The sequence below is a fragment of the Melopsittacus undulatus genome, chromosome 4 (genome assembly GCF_012275295.1).
Source record: "Melopsittacus undulatus isolate bMelUnd1 chromosome 4, bMelUnd1.mat.Z, whole genome shotgun sequence".
Taxonomy (NCBI): Eukaryota; Metazoa; Chordata; class Aves; order Psittaciformes; family Psittaculidae; genus Melopsittacus; species Melopsittacus undulatus.
The window spans coordinates 84,050,834-84,073,067 of record NC_047530.1 but is presented as its reverse complement, the minus strand read 5'-3'; the positions used below and the strand labels follow the sequence as shown (position 1 = coordinate 84,073,067).

At 42.5% G+C, this 22,234-nt stretch overlaps 1 protein-coding gene across 1 annotated transcript in view; it reads left to right on the top strand.

Moving 5' to 3' along the window:
• Positions 1-2,125: 2,125 nt before the first annotated feature.
• The window catches only part of PDIA5 (protein disulfide isomerase family A member 5), a 102,545-nt gene continuing 82,436 nt past the window's right edge, over positions 2,126-22,234 (top strand). The window contains 4 exon segments of the mRNA XM_034061332.1: positions 2,126-2,242; positions 2,244-2,426; positions 13,994-14,120; positions 17,165-17,252. Coding sequence (XP_033917223.1) covers positions 2,126-2,242; positions 2,244-2,426; positions 13,994-14,120; positions 17,165-17,252 — 515 coding nt within the window.

Below are 22,234 nucleotides of genomic sequence, written 5' to 3'. Positions count from 1 at the left end.
GTGAAGTGTCAGAAGATACAACAGTTTCTACACAAAAGAGTCACAGGAGGATTCAAACACTCTTTGAGGACCTGGATATCCAACTGAGATTAGAGGTCTGGGTGAGTCAGGGTAGTTGTGTGCAGAAGCCTTTCAGCTCCTGCACACAACTGTCTGAAGGTGAGCAGTATCTGGAAGAGGTTACTTATTCCTGCAGGTCTTGACAGGTTATTTCAAATGGGCTTTGGCTGGGGATCTGTAGCCTTTTGCTAGCAGGCTGGTTATTACTGATTGGGAAGCTGGCACCAGGTGGTGACCAGTGCAATGCACCCCTCCATCTACTCCAGTGCAGGTGAGGAGAAGCAGTGCAGGTAGCATACACTTTAGGGGTACAGGTATTTGACACAGAGGATGTTTCGGTTTGGGTCCTTCCACTGAAGGGTGAAAAGATTTTTAATTTTCCCTTCCCTAAGTCTCTCTCTGGCTGTGAGTCCTTCCTCGTCTCAACCTCCTTCTGATGGCTCCAGTGCTGTGCCTCATGTGGACATCCACTGGCACTTTAGAATGAGCTAAGGATTGCTAACCCCATTTAAAGGCAGGCTAACTGAAGCTGCCTGCAAATGGGAAGTGAGGCATAGCACTGTGAAATGATTTGCTCAAGGTTATCCAGCTGTGACTGAGAAAAGTGCACTCTGGTTCTGCCGCAAAAGATGCCACAAAAGTGTAAATGTTAATCGTAATAACTTTCTCTAGGAGCATTTCTGCTTTGCAAAATTACATCTCCACCAGGGGACTTGTTAATGTCAACGGCATTCAGTTTTCATGATCACTGCTTGGAGTGATCAGTCAGCTGTATGGATCTACAAATTGCTCCCTTGCAGCCAGCCTCTTAGCCTAATGCTCAGGCGACAGTTAGACGTAAGGATCAGACTTGAAAAGACGCCTTTGATTTTCCTTTGATGTTTCTGAGCCAAGGAAGAATTTCACACGGCCACTGGGCAGTAGGTGAAGATTCCTTCTGTTCATGGGAAGCCAATTATGACGCAGCTGACCCGCTTTGACCTTAAGATTAGTGTCAGGACATCAGGGTTGTCCTTGTGAGGCAGAGCTGGCTCACCGAATGTGCCTAACTAGAAGCTAAGACCGGTCTGTTCGTCTGGATGCAGCAATCATTCCAATAGTGTGATTATAATGGAGGCTGCACAAATTGATCCTGGGCAGACTCAGTGTATTTATTTGCTTGCACTTTGGCATCATTGCCAACATGTGAGGATAAAGCAGGGTTCTCCTTTAGGATTTAATAACAAGTGGGAACAACTTACAAGGAGAACAGGTCCTAGTTTCTAAGCCTCTCACCCAGTCAGCTTTCTCTCCCCATTCCTTTTGTTCCCTTATTCACCTCCCCCAGCATAAGAAAAATGTGGACCTCTTAGAGAGAGTTCAGAGGAGAACCATGAAGATAAGCAGAATGCGGGAGCACCTCTCCTATAAAGACAGGCCAAGAAAGTTAAGCATGTTCAGCCTGGAAAAAGGTTTCTATGAGACCTTAGAAAAGCCTTCCAATACCTAAAGGGGGCCTACAAGAAATCTGGAGAGGGACTTTTTACAAGGGCATGTAGTGACAGGACAAGGGGAAATAGCTTTAAACTAAAAGAGGGTAGATTTAGGTTAGACAGAAGGAATAAGTTATTTACTGTGAGGATGGTGAGGCACTGGCACAGGTTGTCCAGAAAAGCTGCAGCTGCTCCATCTCTGCAAGTGTTGAAGGCCAAGTTGGACAGGGCTCTGAGCAATCTGATCTAGTGGAAAGAGTCCCTGCCCAGGACAGGTGATTGGAGCTAGGTGATCTTAAAAGGTCCCTTCCAACCCAAACCATTCTATGATTCTTACTCCAGATCTAAGACCAAGAGAAGCTTTAAAGACCCTAACAAACAAAGCACTGGAAAGGAGGCTATCTGCCAGAGGCTCTCTAGAGTGAGGTACATATTGGGAAGGAGGTCGAGGCACAAAAACTAAGCCCAGAGGAGGGGCCGGTGGGGCTCTGGAGAGGAGCTGTAACTTTATTCTTTCAACTGTCTGTTGAAGCAAATTGGACGGAGATGGCTTTTCAACTGCGATTGCTGGCGGCAGTCTGAGGGGGGGAGGGATGTCGGGCGGGTTTGAGGTTCTGCTGCCCTGCGCCGCACCGCACACAAGCTCGGGTACGAATACTCAGACCCCTGACCCTGCCTTGCCTTGGGGCGAACTACAAACCCCGTCATGCCGCCGCGCGGGAGGGCGGTAGCGCTGGAGCGCGCCTGCGCCGCCAGACGTGGCAGCACCCGCAGCGGCGGTGGCGGGTCCGACGCGGGTCCGGCGCGGTGGCGATGGCTGTGCCGGGGCAGGGCGCGGGGGCTGCGCGGCGCCGCGGGCGGCTCTTGCTGCCGCTGCTGCTGTTCGGCCTGGCGGTGAGTGGCGGCGGCTGCGCCTCGGGGCGGCGGGGACGGGCGCGGGGTGTCCCCTTCCCGGGGCGGGGGAGCACCGTGCGGCCGGTGGAGTTGGGCGAAAGTTGGGAGCGGGGCAGGCCCTTCGGGCTGGGCGCGGCGCAGCCCCCGCCGTCCGCACCCATTGCCGCCCCGGGCTGGCTCGGCTCCGCACTGCACGGCATGGTTGGGCTCCGGCAGCACCCCTCTTGGGTGTTTCCTCAGCCCTTGTGCTGCTTTCCTGTCTCCTTCCCTTTCTGTCTGCTTCTTAAAATCACCCAGAGAAAACCCACCCCGGCGGGCGGTGTTGGCTCCTTGAGTGGCTGCGAGCTGGAGCCCCCGCTTGGGCCCCGGCCCCGGGGGCTCTGACCCACGGACCCTTCGTTCCTAAGTTTCGTGTGAGATCGGGTTCCCTTCAGTGTGGTTCTGCTGAGCAGCGCTGCCCGCTTGGTTTTGTGCACCTGTGCGCGGGTACGGCCGCCCGTGGGCATCCGGCTGACCCGCCGCCCGTGGACAGTGCCTACCGGGGCGTCCCTCTTGTTCGGGCAATGTGGTGTGCTCTGTCTTTGTGTATTCCGGAGGATCTGGGTATGTTTCATTGAAATTACACGAAGTGAAACAGTCCTCGCCTCAGGGAGGCTGTGAGACTTACAGAAATACTTAAAAGTCTGATTTTCTTTTTTTTTTTTTTTTTTGATCCACAGAATTTAGCATTAGAAGCTTAAAAGATTGATCAAGGCATGCTTTAAAGCACTGCTTTATTTACTTACTGCCATGAGCTACAGTTCTTCCTTCTGCCTGGACAAATAGAGTAAATAATTAACGAAAATCTGTAGTAATGTTTTTGTGCATGCGTGATGATCTGAAATGTATTTGCAAATGCATGATCTAGATGTGCTCATCTAATTCATACAAATCAAGTGTGGAATTCTTAATTGCCCTACTCTGCTCCTGTACTAATATTAGAATTGTCATTATGGGACACACAGAAAGCATTGGCCCTGTCTGATGAACCTCTTTGCCCCTGACAGGGGCCTAGCCATTGCCTGGGAAATAAAACGAAATGCTGTGCAGCCCTCGTGATTTTTTAGTCCTAAGCTTGGTCTAGAAGTGCAGACCTCTGCTATTTGCAATTTATTTATTGTTTTCTACTGAAACAAGTCAGGCTGAACTCTTCCTGAAAAGACAAAAAGAGGTCTTACTGTGGGTTTTGGTTTTTTTCCCTACAGCTCATCTTTAATGCATGCGGTACTTAGGGATACTTGCGGTAGTGTATTCTTCGGACTAAGAATACACTGTGGACTAAGTGTAGTTACAGTGGACTGAATTTTCACTTCATTTAAAATAACTAAACACATGAAGTTATTTGTGGTGTTTCCTTCTATATCCACTGTGACTGTCAGACCTTATCTCACTGTAACATTCATTTTATGTTAATGTCAGTATTTTGCTATGATTTCTTTTGGTAGACTAAAAGATTTTTTTTTCTTTCAGCTTTCTTCATGTGAATCTCTTGTTTCCAACTATTCTAGTTGCCCATCTTTGCACCTTTTGTGTTGCAGAGCTGGTATATTTGAGATGAGCAGAGTCAGCCTGCTGTTATCAGTAAAATTGTATGAAGATATTATAATTTATTGACCTTATTCTCTTACTGTTCTTAATTTGCCCCGGTATTTTATTTGCTCTGTGATGCTGCACGCTGAGCAGATGTCTTCATTGAGCTGTTGATTCAGCTAATTCTTTCCCCTTTGCCGTGTACAAGTAGTTTAAATTATTTCTTCCAATTTGCATTATCCTGCACTTGAAGGTGTGATTTTTCATCTTGAAATATGTAGCTCGAGTATGCCAGGATTCAAAAACTAGCCTACAGCTGTGACACTGCAAAACCTGCTTTTATTTTATTGAGTCAATGTTTGCAAAGTCGGTGAGCCTGTTAAATCAGGATGTTCTCAGTGTGTAAAGTTAATGCTCAGTGTGTAAGGTAATGCCAGCTGCTTGCTAGGACAGAGGTTAATGAGAACATTGTCTTTCCTTCCAGCCCATCCTTTTTTATGTACCCAAAAGAGACTTTTTTTTTTTTTTTCCTGAAGTGCTGAGTGCTGATAATGCACCTGAGACAGCGGCTAGAGTTGTGCATGCTCGGTGCTCCTGAAAAATAGGGCTCATTTTTAAAGTAGGACCCAATATTGGAGGTGGCTTCTGAGAAGGGAAATCCTTATCTCTGTAAGGCTTCCTGCATTTGTAAGAGGAAGACTTCAAAGCTGGATGAAGAGAACACTTCATTATCTTCTAATAGAAGATGTTATCTTCTGTATCGCTATGAATGTTACATGCATGTGAGGAAGATGCTGCAGTGATCTCAGCTTCCTATAAAGTTTCATTTCTTCAATGAGTTGAAGAGTCATAGGGAAGATGTGGTTTAACTTTAGAGACACTTCCCTATTTGGTGTGTCAAGTGGTTGACTATATTTCACTTTCGAAGGACTGAATTTACTGTTAAAGGCATTGGGAAGGAGTTTCACACAGAGCTGGATTTGCATTTCTTCTGATGTATTGCGTACTGTCCTTTTCCTAGCAAAGCCCAGCCACTGCTCCCATCAGGATTTCACATCTGGGATCTGTTTGCTTTGCAAACATTGATGAATGTTATCTCAGGCCAACATGGCAAAGGTCAGTTCATCTTCTGAGTGTTTGCTCAATGACAGAGAAAGTGAGTCAATAGAGTCTGACTGACATACAGCCACTGGGAAGCAGGCTTTTTGACCTGGTGTCGTTCAGACCAGTGCCTTCAAAGAAAGGCTTGAAAGGAACACTTGAGGCTTCCACCTCCTCAAGTCCCAGTAGTGTCACAGGAATGCACCAGTGAGCACTGACATGGAGCTGTGAATCCAGGCCTGTGGGGAGGGCTTGGACGTGGCTCACTGTGTTGCAGGTAGCCCTGCAGCAGGCAGCAGTGGCTTTGCCTCTGGTGAGCTTGCAGGCAGGGTTCAAACGCTGCTCCTCCACTGCAGTACTGTTTCTTCTGGTGGCATTTGGGCTTGAATTCGGGAATGCCTCTTCCCATCCAGCTACTGTTTGCACTACAGGAGCTGCTTTGGGAAGTGTTTCGTTGCAGTCAGAGGAAGGGTATTGCAGAGGCAAATCTCTTACTTGCTGTCCCCCACATCCCATTCCTACTTTGTCCATTTCCTCTTCAAAATACAGATTTGTAAAAATTGTGATGTGGGCTGTGCTCTGCCTCTTCAGATGCCCTTTCCAAACTAAACCTTGGCTTTCAAGATGGTTTTGTTACTCAACTCAATACTTTATGGAGATGGAGTGATGTTTTGGATCCATTTTCTTTGGTGCCAAAGTGCCCATTTATGTCACAGGGCCTGGAATGTTGCCACAAGTGCGGTGTGGTCATCAGAAGTGGTGTTTGTGTTCTGAGCATTTGGTGATGGTAGAGGTGCTTGTTCTATTCTTAACCATTTCTTTTGCTTTTTGGTGACACAGTTCCTTAAGTTCCTTCATTTCAATAAAATGGAGACAATGAGACCTGCCCTTCTTCAGAGTTGTGTTTGGAGATCTGTGAACAGAAAAAAATCAATCCAATTTACAACCAGAATCACAAAGTAGGATTGCCTTAAATTTCTTGATGTGGACAGGGTTGCTTTAGAAGTAAGTTATGGTTTACTTTGATCCTACCACCATTTCAAGGATGTGAATGGCAAAAATTGTGATAGTAAAGCAGGTCTTAAGTTTTGGCACTTTGCTAACTGAGAGTAGCTGGTAGCATTGATAGGCAATGCTGTGATTTGTGTGTTAGCAGAACACAGAATAAAAGTTATTTCATTGGTGGCTGCCTTGATGATGTCCTGTCTGATGTCTTTGGGTTTGTAGTCCTGTACCATATATGCTGGGTGACTGCACATAGACTCTTTCTTTCCCCCTCCTCTCTTTTCAGGAGATGGCACACCATGAATGTGAGGTGGTGTGCTGCTGCCCTAGCATCAGCTGCATGCGGGCTTGCTCTGATGCTGCCTCTCTTTGCCTCTTCCAGGTTGCTTCCTTCCTGTGTGAATCTTACTCCAACTATTTAAATTAAGCTTTGCCTCCTATCACCTGCAGAAAACTGTAAGGATTAATTAGTTAATATTTGTGCAATACTTTGAGGATAACAAGTGCCATATAAAGTGCTAAGGATTTTCAGGTGTCATTTTTCACCCTCTCTTCTTTATAAGTCCCATTAATAGTTGGGTTTTTTTTTTTTTGGTCTTTTTATAGCATCTCCTGTATGCTTCTTGAGTAGGTGATACTTCTTTAAACTTCCTCAAAACCCAGTTTTTTAGTGGGGGATTATGTGGCATATGCTTTGCTTATGCTTTGAAGTCATCCAAATATGTTAGTTCAGAAGTGATATCTGAAACGTTTTATCAACAGCTCGTTTAATATATATTGCACCAATGCCTGGCTTGAAGAGAGAACAAGCTTAACGTTCATAGTAAGGAGAAAGTTCTTTGTCAGCATTAGTAATTAACCCTATTACAGTCATTTGTTAATTGGTAAATTGTTGCATAGGTTTTCTTTCACTAAGCATTTGAAAACCCAGTACAATTAATTTGCTACAGAGCCTTTAAGAACAGCCCTTAATATAGAATGTTTTACCTGTAGCTTGTGTTCCTTAAAAAACAGTGTTTAAGAACAATATGAACAGTAGAGTCTAGTCAAATTTTGACGTCTCCATGGTATTTTTTGCTATCTTCTATATTTGGAAAGTGAGCATAGCAAGCACCGCGTTAAGTGGAATGCCTTATTTGTAGCATTCTTCAGCCTAAGATAAAGAATACCGAGACACTCGGTGGCAGGATTTTAATTTGCCTTCCTTTGTGAACAAAAGAAGACATGACACTTACCTCTTGCAGATATGACCTACCACACTAAAATGTCAGCAGTACTTGCTTTTCTTTTCTTTTCTTTTGAATGGCTTGAGGTGAGAGTTAATTGATCTGAATTATATACAGTGTAAGAATGCAGTTCCATGGACCTCATGGGAAATGGACAAAACTCAAGATGTGTCTAATTGGAAGTGTCTGCAAATGTAAATCTGTAAGGCAAAGCCATGATTTTCTACTGCTGTCAGTTTTCTGATGCAGTAGTTGTTGCTTTTCAGGTGTCTGCAGGAGCACTTCTCACCTGGCCATCCCATGCTGCTGTAGGCACAGGAGTCACCACTCCACAGTGACCCTATAGATCCTTTCAAATTGATCGCAGATAACGTGCTGCAGCCTCTGTGCTGGGGGCCCTGGGCAGGTTGCAGTTTGGGAACCCCTGCAGATGTGGTTGGGAGAAGATGATTTTCTGGTCTCAGTGGGATTGCATGAGCTTCTTCAGTTGTAGCTTGAAAGTTTGAGACCCGGGTACTACCCTTTCCCTTCCTCCTCTCATTGAAATAAATTCTTGGCAGGCTTCCTTGAGGTACATTTGGGTAACAGAGGTAGTAACCTGTCTTCCCTCATCTGATTTGATTAAAATGTTTTCTACAGCTATTTTGGGTATTAATCATGAATGAAACCAGGGGACTGTCCTACTTATCACTGTTCACCTTAGAAGGCATTTGTTACAAATGGCTCAGTGATCAAAGCAGCACAACCCTGAATGTAAATAGCAGCAGAGGGGAGGGCTTGTGAGTGAAAAGCAAGCAATTATTTCACAAGGTCAAGAGCGGTTTGTGTGATGAACAAGGAAGATAAAGCATCTGCAGTCAAACTGTGATTCTTGTAAACAAGGGGGCTTTGGATTTGAGCATACTATATTTTTAAGTGAGAACAAATGGGAGAAAGGGATTTGCACATCTGTTGTGCTTGCCTAGAGATGACTTAGACCTGGTACTTTCAGTATGTGCACACTGCACCACAGGACCTGCCAGTGCCATTGGCTGATCTGCAGGTTTACGAAACTCCATCACTGCAGCAAAGAGATGTTCCTTCAAATCCACCTTCTGAAGTTAAGTGCATGCTTCACCACAGGGTTAATTTTGGGAACTGGAGTAGAAAAGGGAAGGTGAGATCTTGTCTTGTTCTTGGGATTTCTTGCCTTTTCCCTCTCCTCTACCCCCATTTTAATGTAACGGAAGAGACCTCTTTTTAAAATGTAAACTACTCCCCTCCTGAAGAAATTAATTATGAAATTAAATGCAGTCATCTCTATTACTGCTTGATATTTTGAGACAGGTTTGCTCTTCAGCTAGCTTCCCATAAAATGTCTTGTCAGACACAATCTGTTTCATATGTACAGGGTCGCTCATTGATCATATTTATAGTGGGTTGAATGCTGTTGTCCCAAGACGAGAATGACATCAGTGGGTGGTTAAGCTAGGACACAAATCAATGTCTTTCTGAAAAATAGGCTTTTGAAATTGTGGTTGGGTGTAAGACTGCATCCTTGCCAAGCAGCAGTTGTGCTAGAATTGGTTGTTCGCGTCAGCCCCAGCTGTTCTTGAAGAAGTGTGCAAAATGTCTGCCTAATTATACATGTGTTAGTGTGTGCATAAAAAATGTATGTTGACATATGGATTCAGGCACTCTTTCAGCCACGTGTCCATTTCCAATTTTTTTAATGCATAACTTGTGTCCAGGGAAAAATATTTTTTCATGCTCTTGAGCTGGCAATAGGAGAAATAAGAAATAGTTTTTCTGTCCAGTGTACTTTCATGGTTCCTCCTTATTTAATTTTGAATTGTATGTTCTTCTTTTTAAAACCATGTGTTTTCATTGCCTTTGATTTAAAATAAATAAATAATTCTCCACACGTGCTGCTTATCCCTAGCAAAAGACCATGCTGTCATGAAGCTGTTGTGGGGAGTAACTCATAAATCGAACTGGGTTCTGTGGGAACAGCAGTTGAGCATTTATCACATTTAATTTGAATAATAAATGTAAAATATGAAAATACATGCATGTGGCTTCTTGAAAGATATTCCCGTTTCTCATTCTGAAATGAGATTCAGAAAATAGTAAAATCTTGAGAAATAAACTCTGTTCTCTCAGATCCTTGATGGTTTTGAGAAAACACGGCTTGCGGGGTGACCACATTTTTCAATAGTGTCAGTACTGGAAGTATAATTAGCAAATAGTTATTTGCCTGTAACTCTTTCCCTCTGGCTTTCTGAAAGCTCAGATGTTTCTTGGGTACCAGTTCTAAGGGAGTGGGGTTTTGGGGTGTTTCACTGCTCTTTAACACTTTTATATGTTAAAGATCCTTGGAGCTCTGCAACGAATTGCTGGAAAGTGGGGAAGAGAAAGGAAAATTAAACCTTTCTGAGTGATTACATTTCTTCCACCTACCTTGCAAGATTATATATTTAAATACATCCTTTGATTTAAAGAGCAGAAGCAGAGCTAGAGAACATGCATTTTTGTACCTTGTACTTGAGTAACAGTGACTGTCAGCAGTTTTGGATTAACTGTCTTGAGGGTTTGGGCTCACTTATGTTTTACTTGAGAATCCTTCATGCATCTAGATCAGACACTACAGTCACATGACTGATGTGCGACCTACGCCATAAAAAAATCTGTGAAAATAAATTCAGATTGAGATCTTGAGCTGGGGAAGATCTGCACACTAGAAGTGCTACCAGATTTGCATTTCATAGTCTGCCGCTTGTTGTCTGCCTTTTTCCGAAGGTCTTCACCAAAGTTTCCTGTGGCTGAGGGCACCAGGTGATTCATATGTTGGTTCCAGCTCACTGAGCCAGCTATGGATGAAGCCCCCTTGTGCTAGGCACTCTACATACACAGCCTGCAATAAAATAGGCCTTCCCTCAGTTTTACTGAACATTATTGTTGGAATAACTGTCACGTGTCAGGAGGGGCACAGATGTTGCATGTGTTGGTCCTAATGCCTTCTAAGTTTAACAGGTACCAAGGTAGGCAGCTTCTTCAGAAAAATGTTTGGAGTGTTTCTTGACTTTTCAGCAGTGGTTGTGAATAGATTTTAAAGCTTCAGCATGCTCAAGTGACAAGAGAGTTTAGCTTGTTTCTTATTTATAGAGTTCCATATGTGTGAATGTAGCACTTCCTGATGCATATGAAAAGAAGCTTCCTGCCCAGGAGGGACTGTCACCTTTCTTGACCTCTTCTTTTTTTAATATGAGCTCATCTCCTCTTGTGCCCTGGATTTAAACTAGAAGCAGCCTGCTTGATTGGGCAGTGCCTGGCTGATGAGCTCTCCTGCAAAATGTCTGGAATAAATCTACCTGAGTCATATCTTGCAATTAAAGTCATATAGCACAGTACATGCAAATGAGCCTCATCTTTGCTGCCGCCATGCCTGTGGGCTGCACAGGAATATGAGCCTGGTTTTCCATGAAGAAGAGCATGTAACGGTTTTCGTAGGATTCTCTTTCCCCATCCTCTTAATTTCATGCTATTGCCAGAACTGTAGCTGCTGGCATGGTCATCATATCGTTGTCTGTGGTGCAGGACGAAGCAGCCCCATGGCTGGGACTGGCATTGGGTGAAAATGACTGCTTGCTATCACTTGCCTTCAGTGCAGCTGGTAGCAACGATGGAGGTTCCTTGGGAGGTTTAGGGGTAAACTGGCCTCTCATTTATTTCTGGGTAGGGCCTTTGTTAATTTCAGCAGGAAAAAGCTGGAGAGAGTGAAATTACTTAGTTCTTATCAGTTTGCAAACATCATGTAGCTCAAATGCATGTTGGGAGGTGGTGAGCATTTCTGCTCAGCTGATAATCTACCCATACTGCTACGGCTGCCTTGTATGTGCAGGCAGGGTGTTTCTGTCCAACTCAATGCTTTCAGCTTGGACCTTTAGGGTGTTACAACCAGAAAAGGCTGGAACATTAATCTTAATTAAAGGGAGGTGATGATTTATTCAGCAGGGCTGACTGGTGCACTTGTATGCACAATGCCTTTCCCAGTGGGTTTTGGTTTAAACCGTAGGATCAAAGAGAGCTGCTGTAGTAAAACAGCAGGAAAATGAGTAACGTGTATTGATTTGATACCTGGGAAGGAACTGGACAAAGTAGCAGTGGTTATATGCAATGTGATGTGCTTCCTCCTCCAAGCGTCTGCTCCTCCACCAGCACAGTGAGTTTTCTTTAGTGGCAATACTGACAAGGCAGTAGTTAAAGCTGTCACCATTTCCAGAATCCAATTTTTCAAGAGGTTTATAGCTCTACCATTATAAAGAGGAAAAAGGGGGGGGGGAGGGGAGTAGAGGGAGGAAAATTCACTGAAAATGGCTAAGTAGCCTTTCCATCTGGAAATGGCATGAAGTACATGTACTTCAGAGCTATCAGTGCTTTAAACAAAATTCATGATACCATTTGGTGTCAGGTTGAAAGTGGCCTTTGTGGCTTTGTTAGTCCAATTATTTATTTTTGGCAGTGATTTTGTAGACTGGAATATCTTTAATTGAGTCCAATTTTCTAAACTAAGGAAGTAACCTGTAATTTCACTTTCCCTATTTGTGTTCAACCTTATTTTCAGAATAGTTTAGTTTTAGTCTTTTGTAACTTGAGACATAAATAAACCTTTAAGACACTTGGAGTGTTACAAAAAGTTGAGGTGAAGGGAAATGTTTTCAGAAAAGAAAACCCCAACAAACAAAAAACCAAACAAAAAACCACAAAACCTGAAAACTTAGGTTTAAAGAGATCTGCTTATAAGTCCGTGTTAGATTAATCATTCCTCTGCCAGCTTCTGATTGCGTTGAGTTCTAAGCAGGAATTTGCATGTCTGTGTCACCTCACTTAGCACAACTGTATTTGTCTACTTTGATTGGCAACATGGTGTATTCATCTCAGAAAATACATGAATGATTCACATACATCAGCCTGAAGTAGGAAGGCTGAGCTGTGGACACCTGGATTTAGAAAAATGCAGGTCTGTCGGTCGAATTAAAGCATCAAGGACATTTTTGCTGAAGGTAGGGGCTGACTTGCAAATATGCTTTTTTCCCTTCTCACAGTTAGACCATCTGGTCAGTGGGGCTCAGTGGTGAGAATCCTGCCTGCAGAGTGGGATAATTTCTTCGTTCTGTGCCTGTGCAGCCTGTCATGCTTTTATATTTGATGTTACAGGTGTATCTTGTAATAACTTTAAATTCCCAAACATGTCCTGGGGTTGGTTTGAGGATAACCTCTGTTTCAGCTCAGCTTCTTCCTCTACCTCTTGTGTCCCAGAATTCCCTTTCCCTTTTCCACAGTAAAAACTCATAGCACTTATGAAGTATATTTTGGAAGTGCAGGTTTTGTTTCTGTGTTTGCTGAATTTGTAACAATGTGTAGTGCCTGGGGCTGCATGTTCTGCCTTTGGTTGACTCTAGTGCCTTGTTTTGTATGCTGCAGTTTGTAATGCATGGGATGCAAGAACAACAGTCTCTTCTTCATGTTCACTCTGGACACATTTTCCAGCCCGGTTGGAGTGAGTCATGATCAAAATTAGCTCTGTAATTAAGAAAACACTGAATCTCTTGTGTGTGTTAGGCAAATGAGCTCAAGCTTTTAGCCAAGCAATTAAGTGTTAAGGTTTTACTGTAAGGTGAATGTAAACTAGATAATTTCTCCAGCTAAGCTTCCCATAATCATTCCATTAGTATGAATTCAATGTAGCACAGAAGGGAGGCAGCATAGCTTGATGGTTAAGATTATTATTATTATTGAGAATTATTGCAGTACAAATTAGCAGTAGAGGTTTCAGACAAGGTTATGGTCATATTTTGATAGTTTTACTTCATGGGAGGATAAAAGACTGCTCTGGAGCGATCATGATTTAAATAGCCCAAAAGATGCAACAACAAAATTAAGTCTTTGCTTAGGTACAGAACTGAGATGCAGAGGGATTAAATGCTGTGCCTTCTGTGTGGCCAGTGGAAGCCAAATTTGGTCTTGTGGCAAAGGCATTTGTGCGTGTGTGTGTGTAGTACAGTATCATCTCTGGGAAACATAAGCCCTGTTCCACTTTGGAAGGGTGGGTGGGAGAGGGTTGTGGTTAGTGCTGTAGCGTGGGTGCTAGATTACCTGCAAATTGTGTTTTCATTTCCTTCATCTGCTCTGTGTCAGTGTGGGTTAGTTATTTTAACTTCATGGCTCTTGCTGTCTTCTGTGGGATATCAAAGTACTCGATTTCAGTTTGCAGTGTATTCTGAGATCTAGGGATAAGAGTGCTCTCCAAGTAGCAATCTGCTTCTTCTTTTGTTACAGTATATTAAATGTACATAAGAATTTTTGTCTGATTATCCACCTAGGGAACAAACATTTAAAGGGGGAGGCTTCTTAACTGAAACCATATTTCTTGATGTTGTATTTATTTCATCTTTCCACTTAAGTATGCTTGCTGGGAGTGGTATTGTTCCAGTTTCAGTAAGTCATGTGTATAACTTTTTTATTTCTTTGGCTTTTGCTGATGAAATTGATATGATAGTTTATTTAAGGCAGCGTGTCTCAACATTATGGAAAAAGGTCAAGGCAATTTCAAAAGCAGTTTGTCTTTGTATTTTGTTTCTCAGCATGGAAGCTGTTATTGATGTTTCTGGCTTTGTGTTTCTGTAGGCATTTTTGCCAGCATTGGTGTACTCATTGAAGGTGTCTCCACTCATAGAAAAAATAAGTGACCACAAGGATTTTAAGAAGCTTCTCAGGACACGGAATAACATACTGGTGCTGTATTCCAAATCTGGTAAGTCCTCTTTTGTGTGTCACAGCTGTCTGTGCCTGGCAGGGGGTGTGCATTTGAACATCTGTGTACATGCTTAGATGACTAAGCTCTTTGCCCTTACTTGCTCTCTGTTCAGTATTGCCTTGTGTGACTTCAGGGTGCTTCTTCTGCGACTACAAGGGCTTCTTCAGGACTGGTGTCTTTGTTCTAGCTCAGAGTCTCCAAATGTTTCAAGATTGGTGGCGTCTTGATCTAATTGCTCTGTCACATTGGCAAAAATATACTTTATTCTGGCTTTGTGTCCAAAACTGGCAGCTCGTAACAGCTCTCAGACAGAGTTTTCTGGTGTGTTTATCACAGTAGTTCGCAAGTTTCAATTTCCTGGTGACACTGAAAGACTTAATGAAGAGTTATAGTACTGAAATCAATCCATCTTTGCTTCTGACAGCTTTGAGTGTCCCATGGTTGTCTTTCAACTTTAATTAACAAAATATAAAAATAAAAAATGAGCTGCTTGTGTAGGAGGGAGAAATGGCTCATTTCATGTTATGCTACTGTCATGCTACAGTCCTCTCTCTTTCAGGATCTTTTCTGGCTGTTCACTCTTCCTTATCTGCCTGTGTGCTCTTCCTTTTGTTGTACTCTGCTTTTGCTGTATCTTGTCTCCTTTGTTGCTTTGTTTGTTTTCGTTTGTTGTTTTGTGTGACACCATGTAAAATGAAGAAACAATCTTTAAGTTCCAAACCCAAGTGCAGAATGCTGTTGTGGATGTGGAAGTCATTGGAGAGCAAGAATTAAAATGTATCACTATGAAGTTTTTTTCCGTAGTGCTGCATTGTTTTTGTTGTTTCTTTCTTGCTCCTCCTGGCAAGCAGTACAAGATAAGGCTTTGTTTGTGGGTTGTGTTCTCACTTTCTGACCTGTTGCAAACGTCTTATCTCAAACTTAGTGACATTGGTGGTTGCTCTGGGTTTATAATGTGGCAAATTGGAGGCAGTACGTGATGATCCAATATCCTTCTCCCCCCTCCCCCCAATATCAGAAAACTAGGCAGACAAAAATGTGCAGATGCTAGGATAATTAACTTTTATTTCCTAAAGATATTCTGAAACAGTTAAAATGATACATGTGACTTGATTTTTGTTAAAACATTTGTGTTTTGCTATAGTGGGAGACTCTGAGTGCGTAAACTTGGCCAAATGGTTTTGTAGTAACAGGTTCAAAGTAAAAGTCATAGAAGAGTCTAATGCTTTTTGATTTTGAAAGGAACACTTCAGATAAAAAAAAGATATCTCTATTGTTCAGCTTTTGAAAGGGAAAATTTTCTTTTTACGCTTAATATTGTAAGCAGTGGTTGCTTTCATTTTTAGCAGCACAATCAGAACACTTCAGCTCTGACACTCATCAAATAAATGTTGCCCTATGGACATTGTTCAAAAGCTGTGTTGTGGAGATTTCTTTTTTGTGTTTTTGTTACTTAATTGGTTAGTTTTAGCAGTCTAAAGCACTGCATACGGAGCTGACTGTGGGATTAATGTTTCTTCCTAGAACAGTGATCCTTGCACAATTAGAAGTCTCTTGTCTCTCACCCAGAAAGAGGGAAGGGGAAAAAAGAGGTAGGAATTTCGAGGTGCGATTCTAAACCTGGTATATATCCCCCAAGTGTAATGAGGTGTTGGTCAGCATCTGATCATATTGCTGGAACAAAGGCTTTGCTTCTCAGCTAAGCAGAACTAGGTGAGCATTTCTGTCTCGCATAGAAAATTAATTTGATTTAGGAGATGTTCTCATTTGTAGATGTTGAGTTCACGTTACCAGCAGGGTATCCTGCCAGGGCTGCTCAACTAGTGAGTCTTCTGGGACAAGTCTGTCCTATCCTGAATGCTTTTTGTCCAACTGTTCCACTTTGTGTGAAGAATTTCCCCATGTGTCTACATCCCTGTGTTGCAGAGAGGTGGCAGTTGCATGTTATCGGTATTGGGGATAGTACAGTTTTTTTGAGAGCTAACGTGTGTGGGCTGGCATCTCTGATGGTATCAGGCCCATGCAAAGGCTGTCAAAGCAAAAGAAGCTGTTTCTGACTCAAGAGATTGTTGAGACAAAAATTACGGTGGTTTAGACACTGAGGAGGCTATCCCTGCCCACTGTTTCTACTTGCCTGCTCTAGCCTATATAGGCCTTCACTTTCTCAAATGTTGGAGACAGATAGTGGTTTATTATAAGAGCATTTGGTTTAACCCAATATAGGTGTTCCTATATTCACTTAGTTGAAGTAGCGTGGAGCAGCAACAGTTTAAACAGATCTGGAAGAGGCTCTGTTTTTCTGTTTTCTGTTTATCGAGGCAGGAAACAGTTTCTGTTAGATTTAGTTTTTCTATTAGTTTCTTCTGTGTTAATTTTTAATGCCATTTATAAGACTCTTCTGGAATGGTGTGGGTTTTGCAAAACGCTTCGTGTGGCATGGCATTATAAAAATCTCAGTTGGGTATTTCTAATACAGCCAGCTCTTGGAAGGACCTTTTGTGGGTGCTCTCTGCTAATAGTTTTGAGCTCCTCAGAACTGTTAATTTGGGTATCTTCCAGAGTTATTATGAGAAAAATTGTGTTACTTTCTATGTATGGCAGGGCAATTGAAGCAGGAAGAGATGCTGAATGGCTTGCCCTTGGAGCTGATGAAGGTCCTAAATGCTTTAATTAGCAGGCAGTGATACAAACCTGTTAGTGCCCAGCCACAGAAAGAAGGCAGTGCTGGGATGGAAGCCAGTTTGCAGGAGAGGACATAGTATAATTCCATAAATGTAGGTCAGGGAGCATGCCTGGTGGTATGAATTTCAGTGTGTTGTTTAAGGGGGATAGAGGGAAGAAGCCACCTAACTTTAGCTGCAGCCAGCATTCCTTTTAGTTTACAGAAGATTTTGCTGATCCCTCACATACTGGTTTCTTCAAATTGGAGAAAATGTTCTTTCAGTGCTTCAGAACAAAGGAATGCACCATTGTGTTTTTCTGTGTGAAGTAATAATGCTGTTGTTGATTAATTTTTATTACTATTTTATTTTGTCTTCCAGCTGCTGCTGCCGAAAGCTCACTCAGGTTACTGTCCAGCGTAGCCCAGGAGGTGAAAGGACGAGGTACTATAAGCTGGATAGACTGTGGGTATGTGTTGCACTCTTTCTTCTTTTTTTTCCCCTCTTCCCTTTTGGCTTTTATTGCTGTCTTGACTTTTTTTAGCAGCTCTGAAACTTTTGCCTGTAACTCAACAAGCGTTGCTCTGTTCAGTGTCTTCATAGCTGTAGGGTGCCTGTATCTTACCATCCTCTCTTCCTTCAGAGCAGTGGAGGGGAATAATTTTTTCCTTATGGCTGTTGTCACTCTCTGACAGCATGATTTTTAGCCTGAAGCTGGGGACTCCAGCTAGCATTGCCATTCAGGGGGCGCACGTAGCATGGAAATTCTGACTGCTTTGGTTTTTGCACAAGCCAGGGGAGGAGGAATTCCATCAGCTGGAGGTCAATGCAGTTCTGCTCTGATAGTAAAGGTTGCACAAGCACTAGGGCTGTTTGCCTGGCTTTGAGGTGTCCACCCATTTGCATTTCTCAATCAAATGTGCTTTCTTGTAAAGAACTTCCTCTGTGCTTGTATAGGTTCATGGCAGTTTTTAATGTGAAGGCAGGGGAGCTTGTTTCTCAAAGTGGTTAATTGTGTGCAGAGGAATTAAGAGGTGTGTAGTTTCTGGTTTGCAGATGTGAAAGCCTTCACTGTGGTTCTGGTCAATAACACATTGCCTGTGGTTTTAGCTTGTGTATTGTAGTGCCTCTCTGCCTCTGCAGCTTCCAGATCTTTGCCTCCAGATGGCAAATTCCCCTTCCTGTGCTGTAGAGGAGCAGCTTGCTGCCTATCTCTGTGTTTAGGTGAATTGCCATGATATGAGCAAATTGTACACTGTGCACAAATCTAAGTCAGCTCTGAAAATCATGTGGCTCCCTTAAAATTACACTTTTGAAATCAGCTTCCATCCATCAAGCAGTGATCCAGAAGCTTTTGTTGGTTAACCTATCTTGCTCTCTCCCTGCCATCAAGCAGGTGTCTCTCCCATGGAGTCCTCTGCTTCTGCCTTCTGTTTGCATTCTGCTGGGCTTATCCAATACACAGACACTTTAAGTTCTGCCCAGCAGATGATGGGGTCTGTGTTCCAAGTTGTCTGCTGGCAGAAAGCAGCTGCTTCCTCAGAGGTCAGTGGAGACTGTACCACTTCTCACCTGCTGAAAAGCCAGCAAATAAATTGTATTGACTCTGGTGAGAAGGTTGCATGGAGATTTGGCATACCTCTGATGTCCAGTCTCCTTTTCTATTGAAAGCACTGATAAGCAGTTTTTGGTTGTCAGTAATGAGGGTGAGCAAATAGGATACTGAGCCAGCTTCTTGGCTTTAATTTCTAAGTGGCCCCCTTTGTCACTTTGGAGTGGTCACTGCCTTTTGCATCTTTGGTTTCCCTTTTGGTTTAGGCTACTTCTGTGTTGGGAGACTTACTGCTTAACCATGTATGTATGCATGTTGCACGTGCATGTAACTTGGTGAGGCTTTTCATCTGGCCCTTCAAAATGCTACTATAGTATAACTAGGCAATAACCATCTGTGGATTGAAGAAGGAAAAATTCAATGTTTAGGACTTTGGTTTAAAATCCAGGGAAGTTTTGTCTCTTAGTTCAACAGGTCAGTCTCTGCTCCTGAGGTTTTAAGTGATGGTGATGGAGAGTGAAATGTGTTGTTTGGTTTTGCTGCAAAGTAAACTTCAATTTGTCAAATCCTAATATGCTCTCCCTTTTTAAATGTTGTCATCTAAAACAAACTTTCGTAACAAAGTTAGTTGCAATATATATATTTTAAAGTCTGCTGCAGGTAGTACTTTAATACATTTCATAGGAAGCTTGGTACTTGCAGAGTCTTTCCTCTGACCATGGTGGGGAAATACTTAAGCTTCCTATTTGTAATGAAAGGTGAGTTATTGCCAAAGAGTGAAGCAACCTGGTGAAGGTTATGCTCTAAGAGATAGGGAGACCTAGGAATAGATTTGTAGGTTCCCAAAACTTGCTTTGATGCCAGTAATACCACAATAAAATTTGTATTTGCAGAGTGACAGGCAGTGGGAGTGTGCTGTAAGATAGCAATAGCTGTAATTCTGTCTTCAAGGGTTGAGCAGTGCTTCCTTTCAGATTATTTGTTTGTGAAGAACCTGGAGAAAAACAGATGATCTGTCCAGCTGTAGCTGGCAATTTATCAGAAATGTCTTTTCTATCTCTTCCACCTGCAGAGGTATGTCATAACAGAGTTTGTGAACTTGCCTCATGGGGCAAGGAAAAAGGAAGACTGGCTTGTGTCAGAGGAGGCCTTGATGCACGCAAAAAACCCTCTACAAATAGGTTGAGTGTGAACCAAGTTTTGTGATTACTTTGCTTGTTAAACCTTTAAAGCATTCTCAGTTCAGTCTCGTAATGTTGAGATAACTTTGAAACAATTTTTTCCTCAGAAGATTTTTTTCTTTCCTTTGCTTATTGCCACCTTTATTTTTTCTATTTTGTGTGTGTGTGTGTGTGTATCACTTACTGCAGTGATACTATGAGAGAGGCTGCAGTAGTGCTGTCACTGATCACAAAGGGCCAGCTGTAAGGCCTGAACAGCTCAGTCTTTCCAGAGTTGCTCAAGCCATTCTCCCACTGCAAGTATGCTGTGAGGCTTATTTGCAAGTCTTCATGCTGAAACAAACTGCACACAGATGCAGGGATATTTACAGCACAGGCTCAATTTGTTTTACAAATACTGACAAGAAATGGCTTGTTTAGCAGCAATATTTAGCAGGGAATTTTGGCTTTGCTCTTCACATCCTGCTGTAACGGACTTCTTTGCCTTCAGATCCAAGCATTGGCACGGCTGGCATACATGCAGAGTTGTGGTTTGTGGCTCTGCTTCCCTGTGGTGATGACAGCAGTTGTCTTCTTGCCTTTTTCCTTATTGGCGGTGTACTTTTATTTATTTTTTGTTTGTTTCTTGTCATTCTTCTCCTTCCCTTTATTTTCAGGAGAAAGCAAGAACATACTGCTCCACTGATGGAAATCATTATTGATTGCTAAGTCTTGGCAGTATGTTCTGTATTTTGTACAGCAGAAGAGACTCTTCAGATTTGTGGCTGGAGGTGGGCAGCCTGAGTTGCTTACGTGGAAACTGTGCTCCTTGGCCTCAGTTTTTATTAGGTCTGTGGTATGGGGCAGAAGCTAGACTTGAGCTTTCAGTGCCAGGTTTAGTGCTCTTGGGAAGACCAGGGAGGTTTTTCAGCATAATGTGGCTAAATACTTGGTTTCTTGCTGACACTATTAGTGTGGAGTAGAGGAGGCTGCCATTTAGTTTGTCGCTTTGCAGCAGAATAGCAGGGCTTCCCAGAGTGCTTGGGCTTACAAGATGTAGGGCTGGGAAGTGCCAGGTACCTGCCTTCCCTGTGCAGTTAGGTTCACTGGAGTTAAGTGCCATCCTGAAACAGGGCCATGCAACACACCCAGGGATGCCTCTGTGTGCACTTTTGCAGATAAGGTCCTTGTTCTTGAGAAATTTCAGTCAATTTGAACAGGCAAATAGATGCCTCCTTCTAGAGATGAAGAAGGGGCAACACAAGAGTTGCGTGTGGCATTGAAGTGGTCACTGTTTGTTCCTTTGTGCTGAGATAGCATATGTGGCTCTGTACACAATTAAATGTGGAGCTATTTAATTTGTGAATAGAAGATCCACAAACAATGTGACAAAAATATGTTTTATTCTAGCCTTTCCATGTTTTAATTAGGAATTTCTTGCTCAGGCATTTGATGTTGAATGAATGGTGGAATATTGAATTAATCATGGCTGGTAAAGTGCGTGTTATCAAGAATAGAGCACAAAGTTGTAAATTGGTAAATCCTGAGTTTGGGACTAATGTCTGGAGACATACTATGTTAATAAGAGCTGAGAGTCCCAGCTTATGTTCCTGGCTCTGCAAGTGATTTGCTTCTTGTTAGTTTGGGCTGTTAAAAAGTTGTATCTGTTTTCCTTGCAACTGGGTAAATATTGCATGATTCATTAATCAATATTTGCAAAAAGTTTGGAGAACTTTGAAAGGAGAAATGCTACAACAGCAAGAGAGATGCTTTGAAGACGTATAATTTTAAAGTTATCCTCTAGCTGCCTTGGATAGGTTTTGTTATAGATCACGGGGGTGGTCAAAGACTGCCATTATTAGGAAGAGTATGACTAACTTGGATGAAGTGGAAAGAAAACAAAATGGCTTTGCTAAAATGTGTTTGACAGGTTATAAAATGCATTGTGGTCAGGTGCAGCCTTGAGGAGGCAGAAGGCGGAAGAGGTTGAAAGTAGTTCTTTCCATCATGAGTGTGATTTAGTGAACTCTCCAAGGTTTTCCTATTGCTGAATTGTCCCGAGTTTTTTATTGACTATAACTCCTGCCCAGTTGTGGACTGGTATTTTCAAAACCTCACCCATTTCTTTGGCTGTGGGTAATTATTTTCTGTTCAAATTTAATGGTTCCCTTTACTACTGTAGGTCCCAAACATAAACAAAGCTGTGTGATTTCCATCTGCTGTCATAGCGCATGTGCTTGGCTTTAACACATCAGACTGCTAGGAAGAGGAAATACCATCTGGTTAAAATGTCTCACTAATTTTTGGTTGGTTTTAATTCCACGTTTTCAGCTTTTGTGTGTCATTCTTGCAGTCCCTTTCATGTGTCCTGTGTGTCATTCTTGTCTTCATCCCCAGTAATTACTTGTTATTGTTGCAATCCCATGACACTTAGCATAAATGTAAGCCCATAATTTGGCTGATAAAGCAGTACTTTAGGGCTGTGTATCTAAACATATGCTGGTTCATGAGAGCCAAATCTAATGAGTAGTTGTATTTTCTGGGATTTCCCCCAATTTCCGTGTTTATCTGCCTTTTAGATTAAATCTTCCTTCACAAATTTCTAATTTCCTAATGCCTTGATACAGGAAGGCTTTACACACAGTTGTAAATTAATTTATTTAATGCTTTGAAATAGCAGGGAGGAATTTCAGAAATAAGGCTGCTGGCATTAAGTGTCATTTTGGTCTTTAGTTTTTA